Raw genomic sequence first — 25,740 nt, forward strand, 5'->3', positions numbered from 1 at the left:
TTTGACATGTTTAATTGTTTATTACACATGTTTCACTACACTTATATTTACACTTGTACACACTGTATTTGACATGTTTAATTGTTTATTACACGTGTTTAACTACACTTATATTTACACTTTTACACACTGTATTTGACATGTTTAATTGTTTATTACACATGTTTCACTACACTTATATTTACACTTGTACACACTGTATTTGACATGTTTAATTGTTTATTACACATGTTTCACTACACTTATATTTACACTTGTACACACTGTATTTGACATGTTTAATTGTTTATTACACGTGTTTAACTACACTTATATTTACACTTTTACACACTGTATTTGACATGTTTAATTGTTTATTACACATGTTTCACGACACTTATATTTACACTTGTACACACTGTATTTGACATGTTTAATTGTTTATTACACGTGTTTAACTACACTTATATTTACACTTGTACACACTGTATTTGACATGTTTAATTGTTTATTACACATGTTTAACTACACTTATATTAACACTTGTACACAAAGTATTTTACATGTTTGTTTATTACACATGTTTAACTACACTTATATTTACACTTGTTCACACTATTTTACAAATGTAATTGTTTATTACACATGTTTAACAAAACTTATTGTACACAATTTATTTGACGTGTTTAACTACACTTATATTTACACTTGTACACACTGTATTTTACATGTTTAATTGTTTATTACACATGTTTAACTACACTTGCATTTACACTCGTACACAAAGTATTTTACATGTTTAATTGTTTATTACACGTGTTTATCTACACTTATATTTACACTTGTACACACTGTATTTGACATGTTTAATTGTTTATTGCACGTGTTTAACTACACTTATACTTACACTTGTACACACAACTTGTATTTTTACACGTTTAATTGTTTTCACACACGTTTAACAAGTTTTAACGAAGACATGTTTAGCTTATTTATATATATGAATAAATATGTGTGCATATGTACATATATGTATATATGTGTGTGTATGTATACATATGTGTGTATATATGTACTTGTATACAGTATATGTATGTGTATATAGGTATATATATTTTGTGTATATATATATGTGTACTTGTATACAGTATATATATGTATGTATGTGTATACATGTATATTTGTGTATATATATTAGGTTTATATATGTCTGTGTGTATATATGTCCATGTGTATATATCTGTGTACAAATGTACTTGTATACAGTATATGTACGTGTATATATATATATATATATATATATATATATATATATATATATATATATATATATATATATAATGTATATGTGTGTATGTATGTATATATTGGTGTATATTTGTCTGTGTATATATGTACTTGTATATGTATATATGTGTATATAGGTATATATTATGTAGATATATATGTATATATGTTTAATTATGTAGATATGTATGTATATATGATTATATATTTATATGTGTATATACAGTATGTCTATATGTATATATACACTATAGGGTTTATATATGTCTGTGTATATATGTGTGTATATATGTACTTGTGTGTGTATATGTGGGTATATATATATATATATATATATATATATGTGTGCATATGTATGTGTATATGACAGAAATAGCGATGTATATATGTATGTATATATGCACATATATACATTCATGTATATATGTATGTATATATATGCACATATATACATTCATGTATATATGGTTTATATATTTATATGTGTATATACAGTATGTCTATATGTATATATACACTATAGGGTTTATATATGTCTGTGTATATATGTACTTCTTTGTGTGTTTGTGTGTGTATATGTGTGTGTATGTTTGTATATGTATGTGTATATGACAGAAATATCGATGTATATATGTATGTATATATACACATATATACATACATGTATACATGTATGTATATTTGTATATATGGTTTATATATTTATATGTGTATATACAGTATGTCTATATGTGTGTATACAGGGTTTATATATGTATGTGTATATATGTACTTTGTGTGTGCGTGTATATATGTGTGTGTGTGTGTGTGTGTGTGTGGGTATATACTGTATAAGTGTATATAGGTATATATACACTGCTCAAAAATATTAAAGGAACAGTTTTTTATCAGGGTATGGCATGAATTCAATTGCACTTTTCTGATAAGGTTTTGATCAGGTACGTGGCAGAGGGGGTTGTTAATCAGTTTCAGCTGCATTGGTGTTGATGGAATTAACAACAGGTGCACTAGAGGGGCAACAACGAGATGGCCCCCAAAACAGGACTGGTTTTGCAGGTGGAGGCCATTTCAAGTTCCTCCCTCTTGATCTTTTTTAACTGTTTTTCCACAAGTGTTGGCTTTAGCTCGAGTCATTATCACGACTGGGCGCATGAGGCCATTTCTTAACCCTCCTGAAGTTGCGCAGATTGTCCTACTCCTCCAGGACGGCACATCCATGCGTGCTGTTGCAAGAAGATTTGATGTGTCTCCCAGTACAATCTCCAGAGCATGGAGGAGATTCCAGGAGACAGGCAGTTACTCTAGGAGAGCTGGACAGGCCCGTAGACGGTCCTCATCCCATCAGCAGGACCCATATCTGCTGCTTTGTGCAAGGAGGAACAGGTTGAGCACTGCCCGAGCCCTACAGAATGACCTCCAGCAGGCTACTGGTGTGAATGTCTCTGCCCAAACAGTCAGAAACAGACTTCACGAGGGTGGCCTCAGGGCACCACGTCCTGTAGTGTGCCCTGTGCTCACTGCCCAGAACCGTGGAGCTCCATTGGCATTTGCCATAGAACACCAGAATTGGCAAGTCCGCCACTGGCGCCCTGTGCTTTTCACAGATGAGAGCAGGTTTACCCTGAGCACCTGTGATAGACGTGAAAGGGTCTGGAGAAGCCAAGGAGAGCGCTATGCTGCCTGCAACATCATTCAGCATGACCCGTTCAGTGGTGGGTCAGTGATGGTCTGGGGAGGCATTTCCATGGAGGGACCAACTTATTATTAGCCTTTATTTAACCAGGTAAAATCCCATTGAGATCAAAGATCTCTTTTCCAAGGGAGACCTGGCCAAGAGGGCAGCAGCAAGGTTACATTAAAAACAGTAAACAAATACATAAAACATCACATTTACAACATTAAAACTTGCTCACATGACACATGTGCATACAGACAAGGTAGACTGCAATCCTTTCACAGAAGCTTTAAACTCATTCAACGTAACTAGGGTTTGAAGTTTAATGTTCGATTGTAGGTTATTCCAAGCCTTCGGTGCTGAAAACCTAAATGCTTTCTTGCCCAGTTCAGTTCTTACTTTGGGGACGACAAATTGCAGAACATTCATTGAACGAAGATTGTGACTTCCTTGTTTCTTTGTTAAAAGACAAGACAGATAAGATGGAGTGATACCCAGAATGGTTTTGTAGATGAAAACATACCAATGATTGAGGCGTCGAGCACATAAAGATGTCCAGTTAACCAACAGACCTCTACAGGCTAGAGAACGGCAGTCTGACTGCCATTAGGTATCGGGATGAAATCCTTGCACCCATGGTCAGACCCTACGCTGGTGCAGTAGGTCCTGGGTTCCTCCTGGTCCACGACAATGTGGCAAGAGTATGCAGACAGTATCTGGAGGATGAAGGAATTGACACAATTGAATGGCCCTCACCATCACCTAATCTAAACCCGATAGAACACCTCTGGTACATAATGTTTGGGTCCATCAGGTTGCTCCTCAGACTTTACAGGAGCTCACTGGTGCCCTTAGACAGATCTGGGAGGACATCCCACAAGACACCATCCGTGGTCTCATTAGGAGCATGCCGCCACGTTGTCAAGTTTGCATACAAGCACGTGGGGGCCACACAAGATATTGAAAATAATTTTGAGTTGCAGAAATTGAATTTAGGCAAAATGGACGAGCCTGCCACATCATTTTTTCACTTTGATTTTTGGGGTGTCTATATACTGAGCCCTCTGTAGGCTGACAACCTTTATTTCCATCAAAAGATGTGGCATCCTTTTGTTCCTGAGACATTAACCTGTCCATATCAGTATAGATATCCCACGTTTTTTTTTCACCATTGAAATCTGATGTGGTTTCAAAGTGTTCCTTTAATTTTTTTGAGCAGTATATTAGGGGTGTCCAATAATGGCTTTTTGCCGATATATTCCGATGTTGTCCAACTCTTTAATTGCCGATACCGATATCAACCGATATATACAGTCGTGGAATTAACACATTATTATGCCTAATTTGGACAACCAGGTATGGTGAAGATAAGGTACTTTTAAAAAAAAAACTAATAAAATAAAATAAATAAATTAAAAACATTTTCTTGAATAAAAAAGAAAGTAAAACAATATAAAAACAGTTACATAGAAACTAGTAATTAATGAAAATTAGTCAAATTAAGTGTTAAAGGTTAGTACTATTAGTGGAGCAGCAGCACGCACAATCATGTGTGCTTACGGACTGTATCCCTTGCAGACTGCATTGATATATATTGATATATAATGTAGGAACCAGAATATTGTCATGTCTGTGTGATCATGTTTTGTTTTAGTCATGTTCGGTTTTGTTTTCGGACTTTTTGTGCACTTTTGTTCGTTTTGTCACCATAGCAACCATTAGTTTTCACCTGTCACGTCACGCACCTGTTTCACGTTTTGAGTCACGCACCTGTTTTCACTGATCATGTCTGTAGTATTTAAGTTCATTGTTTTCAGTTTGTCTTTCTGGCGACATCCGTATTCATACCCCTGACACACACCTGACACTCTACTTCATGCTCAGTTCACGCTGCTTTCTTCATAGTCCATGCCAAGTAAGTTTGTGTTTATTAATGCCACAGTTAGTGTTTTTGTTTCATTGTTCATAGTGCAAGTTTTTTTGTTTATTGTCAAGTTTTGTACTTCCGCCATTGTGCGCGCCTTTTGTTTCTTTTTTTTTTAGTGTTAAAAATAAATCATGTACTCCACGCCACGTATGGTCCAAATCATTTGCACCACGGGAGAACAAATCACGCCATAGTTCCAGTCATGACAAATATTAATAACAGAAAGAAACAACCCTTTTGTGTGAATGAGTGTAAATGGGGGTGGGAGTTTTTTTTGGGTTGGTGCACTAATTGTAAGTGTATCTTGTGTTTTTTATGTTGATTTAATAAAAAAAAACAAAAAAAACGATACTGATAATAAAAAAAACGATACCAATAAGTTCCGATATTACATTTTAATGCATTTATCGGCATCTCTACAGTGTATATATATTATGTATATGTGTGTATGTATGTATATATGGGTGTATATTTGTCTGTGTATATATGTACTTGTATATGTATATATGTGTATATAGGTATATATGTATGTATATATGGTTTATATGTGTATATAGGTATATATATATATATTATGTATATGTGTGAGAGAGGGGTTAGTGTGTCTGCCTCACAATACGAAGGTCTTTCTGTGTGGAGTTTGCATGTTCTCCCCGTGACTGCGTGGGTTCCCTCCGGGTACTCCGGCTTCCTCCCACCTCCAAAGACATGCACCTGGGGATAGGTTGATTGGCAACACTAAATTGGCCCTAGTGTGTTAATGTGAGTGTGAATGTTGTCTGTCTATCTGTGTTGGCCCTGCGATGAGGTGGCGACTTGTCCAGGGTGTACTCCGCCTTCCGCCCGATTGTAGCTGAGATAGGCTCCAGCACCCCCCGCGACCCCGGAGGGAATAAGCGGTAGAAAATGGATGGATGGATGGGTATATGTGTGTATATATGTATATATGGGTGTATATTTGTCTGTGTATGTATGTACTTGCATATGTATACATGTGTATATAGGTATATATATTATATATATATATGTATATATGGTTTATATATTTATATGTGTATATACATTATGTCTATATGTATATATACACTATAGCAGGGGTGCTCATTACGTCGATCGCGATCTACCGGTCGATCTCGGAGGGTGTGTCAGTCGATCACCAGCCAGGCATTAAAAAAATAGTCCTAAAAATGAGCGATCATAAATCTCCACTATGACGTCACCTTCGTCACTTGATTGACATTCACGGCACTCGAGGGTCTTCTGAGATGACGCTGGCTGCTGCCAGCTCATTAAAATTACCGACTGGAAGGCGAGAAACACTTTATTTCAACAGACTCTGGCGCCGTACCTGTCGTCAAAACTCCAAAAACCGACTGCACAGTTGCACAGTTGTGCTAACAAAACGAGTCTCAGAAAGCTGGCGTGCACAAGCTAGCAAGCTACGGAGTTTGCCGACAATGTATTTCTTGTAAAGTGTATACAAAGGAGTACGGAAGCTGGACAAATAAGATGCCAAAAACCAACCACTTTCATGTGGTATTGGACAGAAGGGAGGACTTTGTTCTCCTCCATTCGTAAATGCGGACGTTTTTAGCACCACTGTCTGATTCCAATCAATGCAAGTCATCAAAATCAGGTAATACACCAACTTATATTCTTGTCTTCATGAAAGAAAGGAATCTATATGTGTTAAACATGCCTGTATTATCTTTAAACACCTTAACTTGTTAACAATATTAACTATATGTGTTAAACATGCCTGCATTATCTTTAAACACCTTTAACTTATTAACAATATTAACTATATGTGTTAAACATGCTTGTATTATCATTAAACACCTTTATCTTGTTAACAATATTAACTATATGTGTTAAACATGCTTGTATTATCTTTAAACACCTTTAACCTGTTAACAATATTAACTATATGTGTTAAACATGCCTGCATTATCTTTAAACACCTTTTAACTTATTAACTATGTGTTAAACATGCTTGTATTATCATTAAACACCTTTAACTTGTTAACAATATTAATTATATGTATTAAACATGCTTGCATTAGCTTTAAACACCTTTAACTTGTTAACAATATTAACTATATGTATTAAACATACTTGTATTATCATTAAACACCTTTGATTTATTAACAATATTAACTATATGTATTAAGCATTCTTGTATTATCATTAAACACCTTTAATTTATTAACAATATTAACTATGTGTTAAACATGATTGCATTATCATTAAACACCTTTAATTTATTAACAATATTAACTATATAAGTTAAACATGCTTGCATTATCATTAAACACCTTTAACTTATTAACAAAAACATATATTTCATAAATAAGTAAATATAAATGATATATATGAATGAGGTAGATCCCCACGACTTGATCAATTGAAAAGTAGCTCGCCTGCAGAAAAAGTGTGAGCACCCCTGCACTATAGGGTTTATATATGTCTGTATATGTGTTCACATATATACCCTAAACCCTAAACCCTTCCCCTAGACCGTGGACTACAAAGGCATGTCAGAGAGTCCTGCGTTCGAGCGCTACTGTGAGCTGGCCATCCAGCTGCAGAGAGTGGAGCTGATCTCACTGTCCCGGGAGGAGAAGCTGGCCTTCTTCATCAACGTCTACAACGCTCTGGTCATCCACGGGTACCTGCGCCTGGGGGCCCCCACCAACATGTGGCAGAGATACAGAGTGGGAGCCACACTTTCTTAAACCCGCGGTCCCCCGCAACGTGACGATTGTGTGGTGTTTCTCCTAGTTCTTCAACTACGTCAGCTACCTGATCGGAGGAGAAGTCTTCACCTTGCAGGACATCGAGAACGGGGTCCTCAGAGGGAACAGGAAGGGCGTGGCGCAGCTTCGAAGGCCCTTCTCTAAAACGGACCCCCGGCTGCAGGTGCGCTCAGAATGAAAGAATGCTTTTTTTTTATTAGCGCAGCAGTTAGAATAGAATAGAATGGACTTTATTGTCATTATATTTGCATATAACGAGATTAAGGACTCCAACTATGGAATACAAATAAATCACACAAGTAGTAATAAAGATGAATAAAAATAATTTAAATAAACAGATTACTATCCAATACAAATAATAAGCAATCATGTACAATATACAAAACAAGATGGCACCAAGTATCAAAAATCATGATTTATAGGTGTAAATATACAAAATTTGGTTTTATGATACCGATACCGATCATTTGTGAGTAACGGCCGATACCAATCACATGTATTACTTGTATTTTATCTAATACATTTATCTATGACATCGACAAGTATTAAAATGCACCATTTTTAGGTGTAAACATATACAATAACCAAAAAAGCTAACATAAAATATTAGCATGCTAACATTAGCGTGCTAATACAAGAGACGTTAGCATACTTCCAAGATGGTGCCAAGTATCAAAAATCATGAGTCATAGGTGTAAACATACAAAATTAGCTAAGAAAATAGCAAAAACTTTGTCATGCTAACATTAGCATGCTAAATCAAGAGACGTTAGCATACTTCCAAGATGGCGCCAAGTATAAAAAAAATCATGATTTAGAGGTGTAAATATACAAAGTTAGCTAAGAAGGTAGCAAAAACTCTATCATGCTAACATTAGCCATTTTTAGGTGTAAACATATACAATAACCAAAAAAGCTAACATAAAATATTAGCATTCTAATACAAGAGACGTTAGCATACTTCCAAGATGGTGCCAAGTATCAAAAATGCTAACATTAGCATGCTAATTCAAGAGACGTTAGCATACTTCCAAGATGGCACCAAGTAGAAAAAAATCATGATTTAGAGGTGTAAATATACCAAATTAGCTAAGAAGGTAGCAAAAACTCTATCATGCTAACATTAGCATGCTAATACAAGAGACGTTAGCATACTTCCAAGATGGCACCAAGAATCAAAAATCACGATTTGTAGGTGTAAACATATAAAATTTGCAAAAAAAAGCTAGCATAAAATATTAGCAGGCTATCATTAGCATGCTAATATAAGAGACGTTAGCATACTTCCAAGATGGCACCAAGTATCAAAAATCACGATTTATGGTTGTAAATATACAAAATTAGCTAAGAAGGTAGCAAAAACTTTTATCATGCCAACATTAGCATGCTAATATAAGAGACGTTGACATACTTCCAAGATGGCGCCAAGTATCAAAAATCATGATTTAGAGGTGTAAATATACAAAATTAGCTAAGGATGTAGCAAAAACGTTATCATGCTAACATTAGCGTGCTAATACAAGAGACGTTAGCATACTTCCAAGATGGCACCAAGTATCAAAAATCATGATTTATAGGTGTAAATATACAAAATTTGGTTTTATGATACCGATACCGATCATTTGTGAGTAACGGCCGATACCAATCACATGTATTACTTGTATTTTATCTAATACCTTTATCTATGACATCGACAAGTATTAAAATGCACCATTTTTAGGTGTAAACATATACAATAACCAAAAAAGCTAACATAAAATATTAGCATGCTAACATTAGCATGCTAATACAAGAGACGTTAGCATACTTCCAAGATGGTGCCAAGTATCAAAAAATCGTGATTTAGAGGTGTAAATATACAAAATTAGCTAAGAAGGTAGCAAAAACTCTATCATGCTAACATTAGCCATTTTTAGGTGTAAACATATACAATAACCAAAAAAGCTAACATAAAATATTAGCATGCTAACATTAGCATGCTAATACAAGAGACGTTAGCATACTTCCAAGATGGTGCCAAGTATCAAAAATGCTAACATCCATCCATCCATCCATCCATCCATTTTCTACCGCTTATTCCCTTTGGGGTCGCGGGGGGCGCTGGAGCCTATCTCAGCTACAATCGGGCGGAAGGCGGGGTACACCCTGGACAAGTCGCCACCTCATCGCAGGGCAAAACATTAGCATGCTAATTCAAGAGACGTTAGCATACTTCCAAGATAGCGCCAAGTATAAAAAAAATCATGATTTAGAGGTGTAAATATACAAAATTAGCTAAAAAGGTAGCAAAAACTCTATCATGCTAACATTAGCCATTTTTAGGTGTAAACATATACAATAACCAAAAAAGCTAACATAAAATATTAGCATGCTAACATTAGCATGCTAATACAAGAGACGTTAGCATACTTCCAAGATGGTGCCAAGTATCAAAAATGCTAACTTTAGCATGCTAATTCAAGAGACGTTAGCATACTTCCAAGATGGCGCCAAGTATAAAAAAAATCATGATTTAGAGGTGTAAATATACAAAATTAGCTAAGAAGGTAGCAAAAACTCTATCATGCTAACATTAGCATGCTAATACAAGAGACGTTAGCATACTTCCAAGATGGCACCAAGAATCAAAAATCACGATTTATAGGTGGAAACATATAAAATTTGCAAAAAAAAGCTAGCATAAAATATTAGCAGGCTATCATTAGCCTGCTAATATAAGAGACGTTAGCATACTTCCAAGATGGCACCAAGTATCAAAAATCACGATTTATGGTTGTAAATATACAAAATTAGCTAAGAAGGTAGCAAAAACTTTTATCATGCCAACATTAGCATGCTAATATAAGAGACGTTGACATACTTCCAAGACGACGCCAAGTAGCAAAAATCATGATTTAGAGGTGTAAATATACAAAATTAGCTAAGGATGTAGCAAAAACGTTATCATGCTAACATTAGCGTGCTAATACAAGAGACGTTAGCATACTTCCAAGATAGCGCCAAGTATCAAAAATCATGATTTATAGGTGTAAACATATAAAATTTGCAAAAAAGCTAACATAAAATATTAGCATTCTAACAAAAGCATGCTAATACAAGAGACGTTAGCATACTTCCAAGATGGCACCAAGTATCAAAAATCATGATTTATAGGTGTAAATATACAAAATTTGGTTTTATGATACCGATACCGACCATTTGTGAGTAACGGCCGATACCAATCACATGTATTACTTGTATTTTATTTAATACCTTTATCTATGACATCGACAAGTATTAAAATGCACCATTTTTAGGTGTAAACATATACAATAACCAAAAAAGCTAACATAAAATATTAGCATGCTAACATTAGCATGCTAATACAAGAGACGTTAGCATACTTCCAAGATGGTGCCAAGTATCAAAAATGCTAACATTAGCATGCTAATTCAAGAGACGTTAGCATACTTCCAAGATGGCACCAAGTAGAAAAAAATCATGATTTAGAGGTGTAAACATACAAAATTAGCTAAGAAGGTAGCAAAAACTCTATCATGCTAACATTAGCATGCTAATACAAGAGACGTTAGCATACTTCCAAGATGGCACCAAGAATCAAAAATAACGATTTATAGGTGTAAACATATAAAATTTGCAAAAAAAAGCTAGCATAAAATATTGGCAGGCTAACATTAGCATGCTAATATAAGAGACGTTAGCATACTTCCAAGATGGCACCAAGTATCAAAAATCACGATTTATGGTTGTAAATATACAAAATTAGCTACGAAGGTAGCAAAAACTTTATCATGCCAACATTAGCATGCTAATATAAGAGACGTTGACATACTTCCAAGATGGCGCCAAGTATCAAAAATCATGATTTAGAGGTGTAAATATACAAAATTAGCTAAGGATGTAGCAAAAACGTTATCATGCTAACATTAGCGTGCTAATACAAGAGACGTTAGCATACTTCCAAGATGGCACCAAGAATCAAAAATCACGATTTATAGGTGTAAACATATAAAATTTGCAAAAAAAGCTAACATAAAATATTAGCATGCTAACAAAAGCATGCTAATACAAGAGACGTTAGCATACTTCCAAGATGGCACCAAGTATCAAAAATCACGATTTATGGTTGTAAATATACAAAATTAGCTAAGAAGGTAGCAAAAACTTTCTAAATAATGTTGATTTGATTTGATTTGATCATGCCAACATTAGCATTCTAATATAAGAGACGTTAACATACTTCCAAGATGGCGCCAAGTATCAAAAATCATGATTTAGAGGTGTAGATATACAAAATTAGCTAAGGATGTAGCAAAAACGTTATCATGCTAACATTAGCGTGCTAATACAAGAGACGTTAGCATACTTCCAAGATAGCCCCAAGTATCAAAAATCATGATTTATAGGTGTAAACATATAAAATTAGCAAAAAAGCTAACATAAAATATTAGCATGCTAACAAAAGCATGCTAATACAAGAGACGTTAGCATACTTCCAAGATGGCACCAAGTATCAAAAATCACGATTTATGGTTGTAAATATACAAAATTAGCTAAGAAGGTAGCAAAAACTTTCTAAATAATGTTGATTTGATTTGATTTGATCATGCCAACATTAGCATTCTAATATAAGAGACGTTAACATACTTCCAAGATGGCGCCAAGTATCAAAAATCATGATTTAGAGGTGTAGATATACAAAATTAGCTAAGGATGTAGCAAAAACGTTATCATGCTAACATTAGCGTGCTAATACAAGAGACGTTAGCATACTTCCAAGATAGCCCCAAGTATCAAAAATCATGATTTATAGGTGTAAACATATAAAATTAGCAAAAAAGCTAACATAAAATATTAGCATGCTAACAAAAGCATGCTAATACAAGAGACGTTAGCATACTTCCAAGATGGCACCAAGTATCAAAAATCACGATTTATAGGTGTAAATATACAAAATTAGCTAAGAAGGTAGCAAAAACTTTGTCATGCTAACATTATCATGCTAATATAAGAGACGTTAACATACTTCCAAGATGGTGCCAAGTATCAAAAATCATAAAATTTAGAGGTGTAAATATACAAAATTAGCTAAGGATGTAGCAAAAACGTTATCATGCTAACATTAGCGTGCTAATACAAGAGACGTTAGCATACTCCTAGGATGGCGCCAAGTATAAAAAAATCATGATTTAGAGGTTTAAATATACAAAATTAGCTAAAAAGGTAGCAAAAACTCTTATAATGCTAACATTAGCATGCTAATACAAAAGACGTTAGCATACTTCCAAGATGGCACCAAGAATCAAAAATCACGATTTATAGGTGTAAACATATAACATTTTCAAAAAAAAGCTAGCATAAAATATTAGCAGGCTAACATTAGCCTGCTAATATAAGAGACGTTAGCATACTTCCAAGATGGCACCAAGTATCAAAAATCACGATTTATGGTTGTAAATATACAAAATTTGCTAAGAAGGTAGCAAAAACTTTTATCATGCCAACATTAGCATGCTAATATAAGAGACGTTGACATACTTCCAAGATGGCGCCAAGTATCAAAAATCATGATTTAGAGGTGTAAATATACAAAATTAGCTAAGGATGTAGCAAAAACGTTATCATGCTAACATTAGCGTGCTAATACAAGAGACGTTAGCATACTTCTAGGATGGCGCCAAGTATAAAAAAATCATGATTTAGAGGTGTAAATATACAAAATTAGCTAAGAAGGTAGCAAAAACTCTTATCATGCTAACATATAATGCTAATACAAGAGACGTTAGCATACTTCCAAGATGGCACCAAGAATCAAAAATCACGATTTATAGGTGTAAACATATAAAATTTGCAAAAAAAGCTAACATAAAATATTAGCATGCCAACATTAGCATGCTAATATAAGAGACGTTAACATACTTCCAAGATGGCGCCAAGTATCAAAAATCATGATTTAGAGGTGTAGATATACAAAATTAGCTAAGGATGTAGCAAAAACGTTATCATGCTAACATTAGCGTGCTAATACAAGAGACGTTAGCATACTTCCAAGATGGCACCAAGAATCAAAAATCACGATTTATAGGTGTAAACATATAAAATTTGCAAAAAAAGCTAACATAAAATATTAGCATGCTAACAAAAGCATGCTAATATAAGAGACGTTAGCATACTTCCAAGATGGCACCAAGTATCAAAAATCACGATTTATGGTTGTAAATATACAAAATTAGCTAAGAAGGTAGCAAAAACTTTCTAAATAATGTTGATTTGATTTGATTTGATCATGCCAACATTAGCATTCTAATATAAGAGACGTTAACATACTTCCAAGATGGCGCCAAGTATCAAAAATCATGATTTAGAGGTGTAGATATACAAAATTAGCTAAGGATGTAGCAAAAACGTTATCATGCTAACATTAGCGTGCTAATACAAGAGACGTTAGCATACTTCCAAGATAGCCCCAAGTATCAAAAATCATGATTTATAGGTGTAAACATATAAAATTAGCAAAAAAGCTAACATAAAATATTAGCATGCTAACAAAAGCATGCTAATACAAGAGACGTTAGCATACTTCCAAGATGGCACCAAGTATCAAAAATCACGATTTATAGGTGTAAGTATACAAAATTAGCTAAGAAGGTAGCAAAAACTTTGTCATGCTAACATTAGCATGCTAATATAAGAGATGTCAATATACTTCCAAGATGGCGCACGGTATCAAAAAATCACGATTTATAGGTGTAAATATACAAAATTAGCTAAGAAGGTAGCAAAAACGTTATCATGCTAACATTAGCGTGCTAATACAAGAGACGTTAGCATACTTCTAGGATGGCGCCAAGTATAAAAAAATCATGATTTAGAGGTGTAAATATACAAAATTAGCTAAGAAGGTAGCAAAAACTCTTATCATGCTAACATTAGCATGCTAATACAAGAGACGTTAGCATACTTCCAAGATGGCACCAAGTATCAAAAATCACGATTTATGGTTGTAAATATACAAAATTAGCTAAGAAGGTAGCAAAAACTTTATCATGCCAACATTAGCATGCTAATATAAGAGACGTTGACATACTTCCAAGATGGCGCCAAGTATCAAAAATCATGATTTAGAGGTGTAAATATACAAAATTAGCTAAGGATGTAGCAAAAACGTTATCATGCTAACATTAGCGTGCTAATACAAGAGACGTTAGCATACTTCCAAGATGGCACCAAGAATCAAAAATCACGATTTATAGGTGTAAACATATAAAATTTGCAAAAAAAGCTAACATAAAATATTAGCATGCTAACAAAAGCATGCTAATACAAGAGACGTTAGCATACTTCCAAGATGGCACCAAGTATCAAAAATCACGATTTATAGGTGTAAATATACAAAATTAGTTAAGAAGGTAGCAAAAACTTTGTCATGCTAACATTATCATGCTAATATAAGAGACGTTAACATACTTCCAAGATGGTGCCAAGTATCAAAAATCATAAAATTTAGAGGTGTAAATATACAAAATTAGCTAAGGATGTAGCAAAAACGTTATCATGCTAACATTAGCGTGCTAATACAAGAGACGTTAGCATACTCCTAGGATGGCGCCAAGTATAAAAAAATCATGATTTAGAGGTTTAAATATACAAAATTAGCTAAGAAGGTAGCAAAAACTCTTATCATGCTAACATTAGCATGCTAATACAAAAGACGTTAGCATACTTCCAAGATGGCACCAAGAATCAAAAATAACGATTTATAGGTGTAAACATATAAAATTTGCAAAAAAAAGCTAGCATAAAATATTGGCAGGCCAATATTAGCATGCTAATATAAGAGACGTTAGCATACTTCCAAGATGGCACCAAGTATCAAAAATCACGATTTATGGTTGTAAATATACAAAATTAGCTACGAAGGTAGCAAAAACTTTATCATGCCAACATTAGCATGCTAATATAAGAGACGTTGACATACTTCCAAGATGGCGCCAAGTATCAAAAATCATGATTTAGAGGTGTAAATATACAAAATTAGCTAAGGATGTAGCAAAAACGTTATCATGCTAACATTAGTGTGCTAATACAAGAGACGTTAGCATACTTCCAAGATAGCGCCAAGTATCAAAAATCACGATTTGTAGGTGTAAACATATAAAATTTGCAAAAAAGCTAACATAAAATATTAGCATGCTAACAAAAGCATGCTAATACAAGAGACGTTAGCATACTTCCAAGATGGCACCAAGTATCAAAAATCATGATTTATAGGTGTAAATATACAAAATTTGGTTTTATGATACCGATACCGATCATTTGTGAGTAACGGCCGATACCAATCACATGTATTACTTGTATTTTATTTAATACCTTTATCTATGACATCGACAAGTATTAAAATGCACCATTTTTAGGTGTAAACATATACAATAACCAAAGAAGCTAACATAAAATATTAGCATGCTAACATTAGCATGCTAATACAAGAGACGTTAGCATACTTCCAAGATGGTGCCAAGTATCAAAAATGCTAACATTAGCATGCTAATTCAAGAGACGTTAGCATACTTCCAAGATGGCGCCAAGTATAAAAAAAATCATGATTTAGAGGTGTAAATATACAAAATTAGCTAAGGTAGCAAAAACTCTATCATGCTAACATTAGCATGCTAATACAAGAGACGTTAGCATACGTCCAAGATGGCACCAAGAATCAAAAATCACGATTTATAGGTGTAAACATATAAAATTTGCAAAAAAAAGCTAGCATAAAATATTAGCAGGCTATCATTAGCATGCTAATATAAGAGACGTTAGCATACTTCCAAGATGGCACCAAGTATCAAAAATCACGATTTATGGTTGTAAATATACAAAATTAGCTAAGAAGGTAGCAAAAACTTTTATCATGCCAACATTAGCATGTTAATATAAGAGACGTTGACATACTTCCAAGATAGTGCCAAGTATCAAAAATCATGATTTATAGGTGTAAACATATAAAATTAGCAAAAAAGCTAACATAAAATATTAGCATGCTAACAAAAGCATGCTAATACAAGAGACGTTAGCATACTTCCAAGATGGCACCAAGTATCAAAAATCATGATTTATAGGTGTAAATATACAAAATTTGGTTTTATGATACCGATACCGATCATTTGTGAGTAACGGCCGATACCAATCACATGTATTACTTGTATTTTATTTAATACCTTTATCTATGACATCGACAAGTATTAAAATGCACCATTTTTAGGTGTAAACATATACAATAACCAAAAAAGCTAACATAAAATATTAGCATGCTAACATTAGCATGCTAATACAAGAGACGTTAGCATACTTCCAAGATGGTGCCAAGTATCAAAAATGCTAACATTAGCATGCTAATTCAAGAGACGTTAGCATACTTCCAAGATGGCGCCAAGTATAAAAAAAATCATGATTTAGAGGTGTAAATATACAAAATTAGCTAAGAAGGTAGCAAAAACTCTATCATGCTAACATTAGCATGCTAATACAAGAGACGTTAGCATACTTCCAAGATGGCACCAAGAATCAAAAATCACGATTTATAGGTGTAAACATATAAAATTTGCAAAAAAAAGTTAGCACAAAATATTAGCAGGCTATCATTAGCATGCTAATATAAGAGACGTTAGCATACTTCCAAGATGGCACCAAGTATCAAAAATTACGATTTATGGTTGTAAATATACAAAATTAGCTAAGAAGGTAGCAAAAACTTTTATCATGCCAACATTAGCATGCTAATATAAGAGACGTTGACATACTTCCAAGATGGCGCCAAGTATCAAAAATCATGATTTAGAGGTGTAAATATACAAAATTAGCTAAGGATGTAGCAAAAACATTATCATGCTAACATTAGCGTGCTAATACAAGAGACGTTAGCATACTTCCAAGATGGCACCAAGAATCAAAAATCACGATTTATAGGTGTAAACATATAAAATTTGCAAAAAAAGCTAACATAAAATATTAGCATGCTAACAAAAGCATGCTAATACAGCAGACGTTAGCATACTTCCAAGATGGCACCAAGTATCAAAAATCACGATTTATAGGTGTAAATATACAAAATTAGCTAAGAAGGTAGCAAAAACTTTGTCATGCTAACATTATCATGCTAATATAAGAGACGTTAACATACTTCCAAGATGGTGCCAAGTATCAAAAATCATAAAATTTAGAGGTGTAAATATACAAAATTAGCTAAGGATGTAGCAAAAACGTTATCATGCTAACATTAGCGTGCTAATACAAGAGACGTTAGCATACTCCTAGGATGGCGCCAAGTATAAAAAAATCATGACTTAGAGGTTTAAATATACAAAATTAGCTAAGAAGGTAGCAAAAACTCTTATCATGCTAACATTAGCATGCTAATACAAAAGACGTTAGCATACTTCCAAGATGGCACCAAGAATCAAAAATCACGATTTATAGGTGTAAACATATAAAATTTGCAAAAAAAAGCTAGCATAAAATATTGGCAGGCTAACATTAGCATGCTAATATAAGAGACGTTAGCATACTTCCAAGATGGCACCAAGTATCAAAAATTACGATTTATGGTTGTAAATATACAAAATTAGCTAAGAAGGTAGCAAAAACTTTTATCATGCCAACATTAGCATGCTAATATAAGAGACGTTGACATACTTCCAAGATGGCGCCAAGTATCAAAAATCATGATTTAGAGGTGTAAATATACAAAATTAGCTAAGGATGTAGCAAAAACGTTATCATGCTAACATTAGCGTGCTAATACAAGAGACGTTAGCATACTTCTAGGATGGCGCCAAGTATAAAAAAATCATGATTTAGAGGTGTAAATATACAAAATTAGCTAAGAAGGTAGCAAAAACTCTTATCATGCTAACATTAGCATGCTAATACAAGAGACGTTAGCATACTTCCAAGATGGCACCAAGAATCAAAAATCACGATTTATAGGTGTAAACATATAAAATTTGCAAAAGAAGCTAACATAAAATATTAGCATGCCAACATTAGCATGCTAATATAAGAGACGTTAACATACTTCCAAGATGGCGCCAAGTATCAAAAATCATGATTTAGAGGTGTAGATATACAAAATTAGCTAAGGATGTAGCAAAAACGTTATCATGCTAACATTAGCGTGCTAATACAAGAGACGTTAGCATACTTCCAAGATAGCCCCAAGTATCAAAAATCATGATTTATAGGTGTAAACATATACAATTAGCAAAAAAGCTAACATAAAATATTAGCATGCTAACAAAAGCATGCTAATACAAGAGACGTTAGCATACTTCCAAGATGGCACCAAGTATCAAGAATCACGATTTATAGGTGTAAATATACAAAATTAGCTAAGAAGGTAGCAAAAACTTTGTCATGCTAACATTAGCATGCTAATATAAGAGACGTCATCATACTTCCAAGATGGAGCACGGTATCAAAAAATCACGATTTATAGGTGTAAATATACAAAATTAGCTAAGAAGGTAGCAAAAACGTTATCATGCTAACATTAGCGTGCTAATACAAGAGACGTTAGCATACTTCTAGGATGGCGCCAAGTATAAAAAAATCATGATTTAGAGGTGTAAATATACAAAATTAGCTAAGAAGGTAGCAAAAACCTCTTATCATGCTAACATTAGCATGCTAATACAAGAGACGTTAGCATACTTCCAAGATGGCACCAAGAATCAAAAATCACGATTTATAGGTGTAAACATATAAAATTTGCAAAAAAAGCTAACATAAAATATTAGCATGCCAACATTAGCATGCTAATATAAGAGACGTTAACATACTTCCAAGATGGTGCCAAGTATCAAAAATCATGATTTAGAGGTGTAGATATACAAAATTAGCTAAGGATGTAGCAAAAACGTTATCATACTAACATTAGCGTGCTAATACAAGAGACGTTAGCATACTTCCAAGATAGCCCCAAGTATCAAAAATCATGATTTATAGGTGTAAACATATAAAATTAGCAAAAAAGCTAACATAAAATATTAGCATGCTAACAAAAGCATGCTAATACAAGAGACGTTAGCATACTTCCAAGATGGCACCAAGTATCAAAAATCACGATTTTATAGGTGTAAATATACAAAATTAGCTAAGAAGGTAGCAAAAACTTTGTCATGCTAACATTAGCATGCTAATATAAGAGACGTCAACATACTTCCAAGATGGCGCCAAGTATCAAAAATCACGATTTATAGGTGTAAATATACAAAATTAGCTAAGAAGGTAGCAAAAACGTTATCATGCTAACATTAGTGTCAGGTTCAAACACCGGACTATCTATTAAACAGGACAAGAAGCAAGCAATCAAACAGAGACAGGATTCAATTTAGCTCATGATGTCACCCCACGCTCTGAGGAAAAAGTTCCACGCCTTCCCCATTTATTTGGGCATTCCCTGATTTTATAGCTGCAGCTGCTTCTAAGGGGAGGGGTCTCATTATGCAGCAGCTGCACTGGGTCATAAACAGTTCCAACAAAAGGTGCTTTGAGCGGTGTCAGGTTTGCCCCCTCTCTGCTCTTAGATTTCGGGTCCGTCCTGATAAGTTTTTTTTACATGGGGCCCAAAGTTCCTGCCTTGAAGTTGTACTGTAATAAATGAATTGCACTTCCTGCTCTGTCCACCAGGTGGCACTGCCAGACGCTGAGCCACTAATCCACTTTGCTCTGAACTGCGGTGCAAAAGGTTGCCCTCCCATTAAGACCTACACCCCTCAGGTATGTCACACCTTTGTTCACTCAACGTCTTGTCGGAAGATGTTGACTTCTTTCACTTCTCACGTGTTGTTGCCACGGTTACGTCACAACACCCGCGCCACCTTCCTGCTGGCGGGACCACTTCCTGTGGAAAGAGACCATATTTGGGACTCACACGTTCAAACGTTGTCAATATTTGTGAGAAATGTTTTCGGTCACGACCTTAAAGTGAGTCAACTGGAAAAATAATCTCCAAGTGGGACAAGCGGTAGAAAATGGATGGATGGATGTTTAGGTGTGCAATATCCATCCATCCATTTTCTACCGCTTGTCCCTGGAATATAACACGTCATATTTGACAATATGACATAAAGGAAGCCTAATCGCATATATTTGATGTCATATTATTATACGATGGCAACTCTGGGTTTTATGATACCGATACCGATTATTCATGAGTGATATCGGAGGATACCAGTCGCCTGTGTTACCTGTGTTGTCTTTAATACATTTATGGTGAGTGTTATTGGCGGTTTGACAACATCAGCACCATATTTGTTGTGCTATTTTAGGCTTCATAATGCGCCACACATTTTCAATGGGAGACAGGTCTGGACTACAGGCAGGCCAGTCTAGTACCCGCACTCTTTTACTATGAAGCCACGCTGTTGTAACACGTGGCTCGGCATCGTCTTGCTGAAATAAGCAGGGGCGTCCGTGATAACGTTGCATATGTTGCTCCAAAACCTGTACGTACCTTTCAGCATTAATGGTGCCTTCACAGATGTGTAAGTTACCCATGTCTTGGGCACTAATACACCCCCATACCATCACACATGCTGGCATTTACACTTTGACCCTAGAACAGATGGTTCTTTTCCTCTTTGTTCTGGAGGACACGACGTCCACAGTTTCTAAAAACAATTTGAAATGTGGACTCGTCAGACCACAGAACACTTTTCCACTTTGCATCAGTCCATCTTAGATGAGCTCAGGCCCAACGAAGCGTTTCTGGGTGTTGTTGATAAATGGCTTTGGCTTTGCATAGTATAGTTTTAACTTGACCATGTGGTGATATCCTTTACACACTGATGTGGCTTTTGATGCAGTACCGCCTGAGGGATTCAAGGTCCGTAATATCAATTTTACGGGCAGTGATTTCTCCAGATTCTCTGAACCCTTTGATGATATTACGGAGCGTAGATGGTGAAGTCCCTAAATTCCTTGCAACAGCCGGTTGAGAAATGTCGTCCTTAAACAATTTTCTCACGCATTTGTTGACAAAGTGGTGACCCTCGCCCCGTCCTTGTTTGTGAATGACTGAGCATTTCACGGAAGCTGCTTTTATACCCAATCATGGCACCCACCTGTTCCCAATTAGCCTGTTCACCTGTGGGATGTTCCAAATAAGTCTTTGATGAGCATTCCTCAACTTTCTCAGTCTTTTTTGCCACTTGTGCCAGCTTTTTTGAAACATGTTGCAGGCATCAAATTCCAAATGAGCTAATATTTGCAAAAAATAACAGCTTTTCTCAGTGTGAACACGTAATATCTTGTCTTTACAGTCTATTCAATTGAATATAAGTTGAAAAGGATTTGCAAATCATTGTATTCTCTTTTTATTTACCATTTTTTATTTACCATTTACACAACGTTTGGGAATCGCGGGCTTTCCCTTGACAAGTTCCAAAAGTTCCCATATTTCCAAGAATTCCCGGTTTTCCGGGACATTTTTCCCATTCAAAATGAATTGGCCATTTTTCAAACTTCCACCATTTCCACATTTTTCTACCAATTCAAACCATTCCATCTTCAACATATTCCACTCATCCTGGAAATTCAAACTATCATTTTTCCAAGTTCAAAAAAATTCCAGGAATTCCCAGAATTCCCGTTTTTTTTCAACCCCTTTTTTCACCCTTTTTCCTGTCGTCTACTTCTTCCACATTGTCCAACCCACTTCAACCGTTCCACTATCTAATCATTCCTCTTAATCAGGACAAAAAACTAAGTTGGTTTTTGAACTGGAAAAATTCCTGTTTTTTCCCGAAATTCCAGGAATTCCGTAATACCATTTCTCAATGAAAAATTTTACTACTTCAACATTTCTCAACCGATTTGGAAAATTCCAACACCAACCATTCCGAACATTCACATTTTTTTCTGTTTTCAAAAAAAATCCATCTTTTCCCTAAATTCCCAAATTTCCATGAAATTCCCATTGAAAAGAATAAGACATTTTTCAAAGTTCCACAACTCCCACATGTTTTATCCAAGAACCGTTGCAGCTTCAAAATATTCAGCCTGTTCGGGAATTGTGTGCTCCCTTTCAACAATTGTAAAAAAAAAAATTCCCAGATTTCCTACAATTCTCAGTTTTTAGGGACATTTTCACCTTTCCAAATGAATTATCCATTTTTCAATTTTCCACCATTTCCACATTTTTCAACCGAGTCAAACTATTCCACCTTCAACATATTCCACTCATGGAAATTCAAACTATAATTTTTCCAAGTTCAAAAACATTCCAGTAATTCCCAAAATTCTCGTTTTTTCAAACCCATTTTTCACCCTTTTTTCGGTCGACTACTTCTTCCACGTTTTCCAACCCACTTCAACCGTTCCACCGTCAAATCATACTTCTTAATCAGGACAAAAAACAAAGTTGGTTTTTGAACATTCCCGTTTTTTCCCCAAATTCCAGGAATTCCGTAATACCATTTCTCAATGAAAAATGGTACTACTTCAACATTTCTCAACCGATTTGGAAAATTCCAACACCAACCATTCCGAACATTCACATTTTTTCCATTTTCAAAAAAAATCTTTCTTTTCCCTAAATTCCCAAATTTCCATGAAATTCTCATTGAAAAGAATAAGACATTTTTCAAAGTTCCACAACTCCCACATTTTTTATCCAAGAACCGTTGCAGCTTTCTACAATTGTAAAAAAAAAAAAAAATCCCAGATTTCCTACAATTCTCAGTTTTTAGGGACATTTTCACCTTTCCAAATGAATTATCCATTTTTCAATTTTCCACCATTTCCACATTCTTCAACCGAGTCAAACCATTCCACCTTCAACATATTCCACTCATCATGGAAATTCAAACTATCATTTTTACAAGTTCAAAAACATTCCAGTAATTCCCAGAATTCTCGTTTTTTTCAAACCCATTTTTCACCCTTTTTTCGGTCGAGTACTTCTTCCACATTTTCCAACCCACTTCAACCGTCAAATCATACTTTTTAATCAGGACAAAAAACAAAGTTGGTTTTTGAACATTCCCGTTTTTTCCCCAAATTCCAGGAATTCCGTAATACCATTTCTCAATGAAAAATGGTACTACTTCAACATTTCTCGACCGATTTGGAAAATTCCAACACCAACCATTCCGAACATTCACATTTTTTCCATTTTCAAAAAAAATCTTTCTTTTCCCTAAATTCCCAAATTTCCATGAAATTCTCATTGAAAAGAATAAGACATTTTTCAAAGTTCCACAACTCCCACATTTTTTATCCAAGAACCGTTGCAGCTTTCTACAATTGTAAAAAAAAAAAAAATCCCAGATTTCCTACAATTCTCAGTTTTTAGGGACATTTTCACCTTTCCAAATGAATTATCCATTTTTCAATTTTCCACCATTTCCACATTCTTCAACCGAGTCAAACCATTCCACCTTCAACATATTCCACTCATCATGGAAATTCAAACTATCATTTTTACAAGTTCAAAAACATTCCAGTAATTCCCAGAATTCTCGTTTTTTTCAAACCCATTTTTCACCCTTTTTTCGGTCGAGTACTTCTTCCACATTTTCCAACCCACTTCAACCGTCAAATCATACTTTTTAATCAGGACAAAAAACAAAGTTGGTTTTTGAACATTCCCGTTTTTTCCCGAAATTCCAGGAATTCCGTAATACCATTTCTCAATGAAAAATGGTACTACTTCAACATTTCTCGACCGATTTGGAAAATTCCAACACCAACCATTCCGAACATTCACATTTTTTTCTATTTTCAAAAAAAATCCTTCTTTTCCCTAAATTCCCAAATTTCCATGAAATTCCCATTGAAAAGAATAAGACATTTTTCAAAGTTCCACAACTCCCACATTTTTTAACCAAGAACCGTTGCAGCTTCAAAATATTCAGCCTGTTCGGGAATTGTGTGCTCCCTTTCAACAATTGTAAAAAAAAAAAATCCCAGATTTCCTACAATTCTCAGTTTTTAGGGACATTTTCACCTTTCCAAATGAATTATCCATTTTTCAATTTTCCACCATTTCCACATTTTTCAACCGAGTCAAACCATTCCACCTTCAACATATTCCACTCATCATGGAAATTCAAACTATCATTTTTCCAAGTTCAAAAACATTCCAGTAATTCCCAGAATTCTCGTTTTTTCAAACCCATTTTTCACCCTTTTTTCGGTCGACTACTTCTTCCACATTTTCCAACCCACTTCAACCGTTCCACCGTCAAATCATACTTTTTAATCAGGACAAAAAACAAAGTTGGTTTTTGAACATTTCCGTTTTTTCCCCAAATTCCAGGAATTCCGTAATACCATTTCTCAATGAAAAATGGTACTACTTCAACATTTCTCGACCGATTTGGAAAATTCCAACACCAACCATTCCGAACATTCACATTTTTTCCATTTTCAAAAAAAATCTTTCTTTTCCCTAAATTCCCAAATTTCCATGAAATTCTCATTGAAAAGAATAAGACATTTTTCAAAGTTCCACAACTCCCACATTTTTTATCCAAGAACCGTTGCAGCTTTCTACAATTGTAAAAAAAAAAAAAAAATCCCAGATTTCCTACAATTCTCAGTTTTTAGGGACATTTTCACCTTTCCAAATGAATTATCCATTTTTCAATTTTCCACCATTTCCACATTCTTCAACCGAGTCAAACCATTCCACCTTCAACATATTCCACTCATCATGGAAATTCAAACTATCATTTTTACAAGTTCAAAAACATTCCAGTAATTCCCAGAATTCTCGTTTTTTTCAAACCCATTTTTCACCCTTTTTTCGGTCGAGTACTTCTTCCACATTTTCCAACCCACTTCAACCGTCAAATCATACTTTTTAATCAGGACAAAAAACAAAGTTGGTTTTTGAACATTCCCGTTTTTTCCCGAAATTCCAGGAATTCCGTAATACCATTTCTCAATGAAAAATGGTACTACTTCAACATTTCTCGACCGATTTGGAAAATTCCAACACCAACCATTCCGAACATTCAAATTTTTTTCTATTTTCAAAAAAAATCCTTCTTTTCCCTAAATTCCCAAATTTCCATGAAATTCCCATTGAAAAGAATAAGACATTTTTCAAAGTT

General features: G+C 34.6%; 1 protein-coding gene across 3 annotated transcripts in view; it reads left to right on the forward strand.

The window, feature by feature from the left end:
* Window positions 1–25,740, forward strand: part of LOC133613883 (uncharacterized) — a 76,082-nt gene that overhangs the window by 30,051 nt on the left and 20,291 nt on the right. For all 3 annotated transcript variants that reach the window (XM_061971758.2, XM_061971757.2, XM_061971761.2), the window contains 3 exons: window positions 7,385–7,582; window positions 7,650–7,787; window positions 20,309–20,398. In XM_061971758.2, the coding sequence (XP_061827742.2) occupies window positions 7,385–7,582; window positions 7,650–7,787; window positions 20,309–20,398 (426 nt within the window). The remainder of the gene's footprint in view (window positions 1–7,384; window positions 7,583–7,649; window positions 7,788–20,308; window positions 20,399–25,740) is intronic.

This window comes from Nerophis lumbriciformis, linkage group LG13, assembly GCF_033978685.3.
Source record: "Nerophis lumbriciformis linkage group LG13, RoL_Nlum_v2.1, whole genome shotgun sequence".
In the NCBI taxonomy this organism is placed as follows: Eukaryota; Metazoa; Chordata; class Actinopteri; order Syngnathiformes; family Syngnathidae; genus Nerophis; species Nerophis lumbriciformis.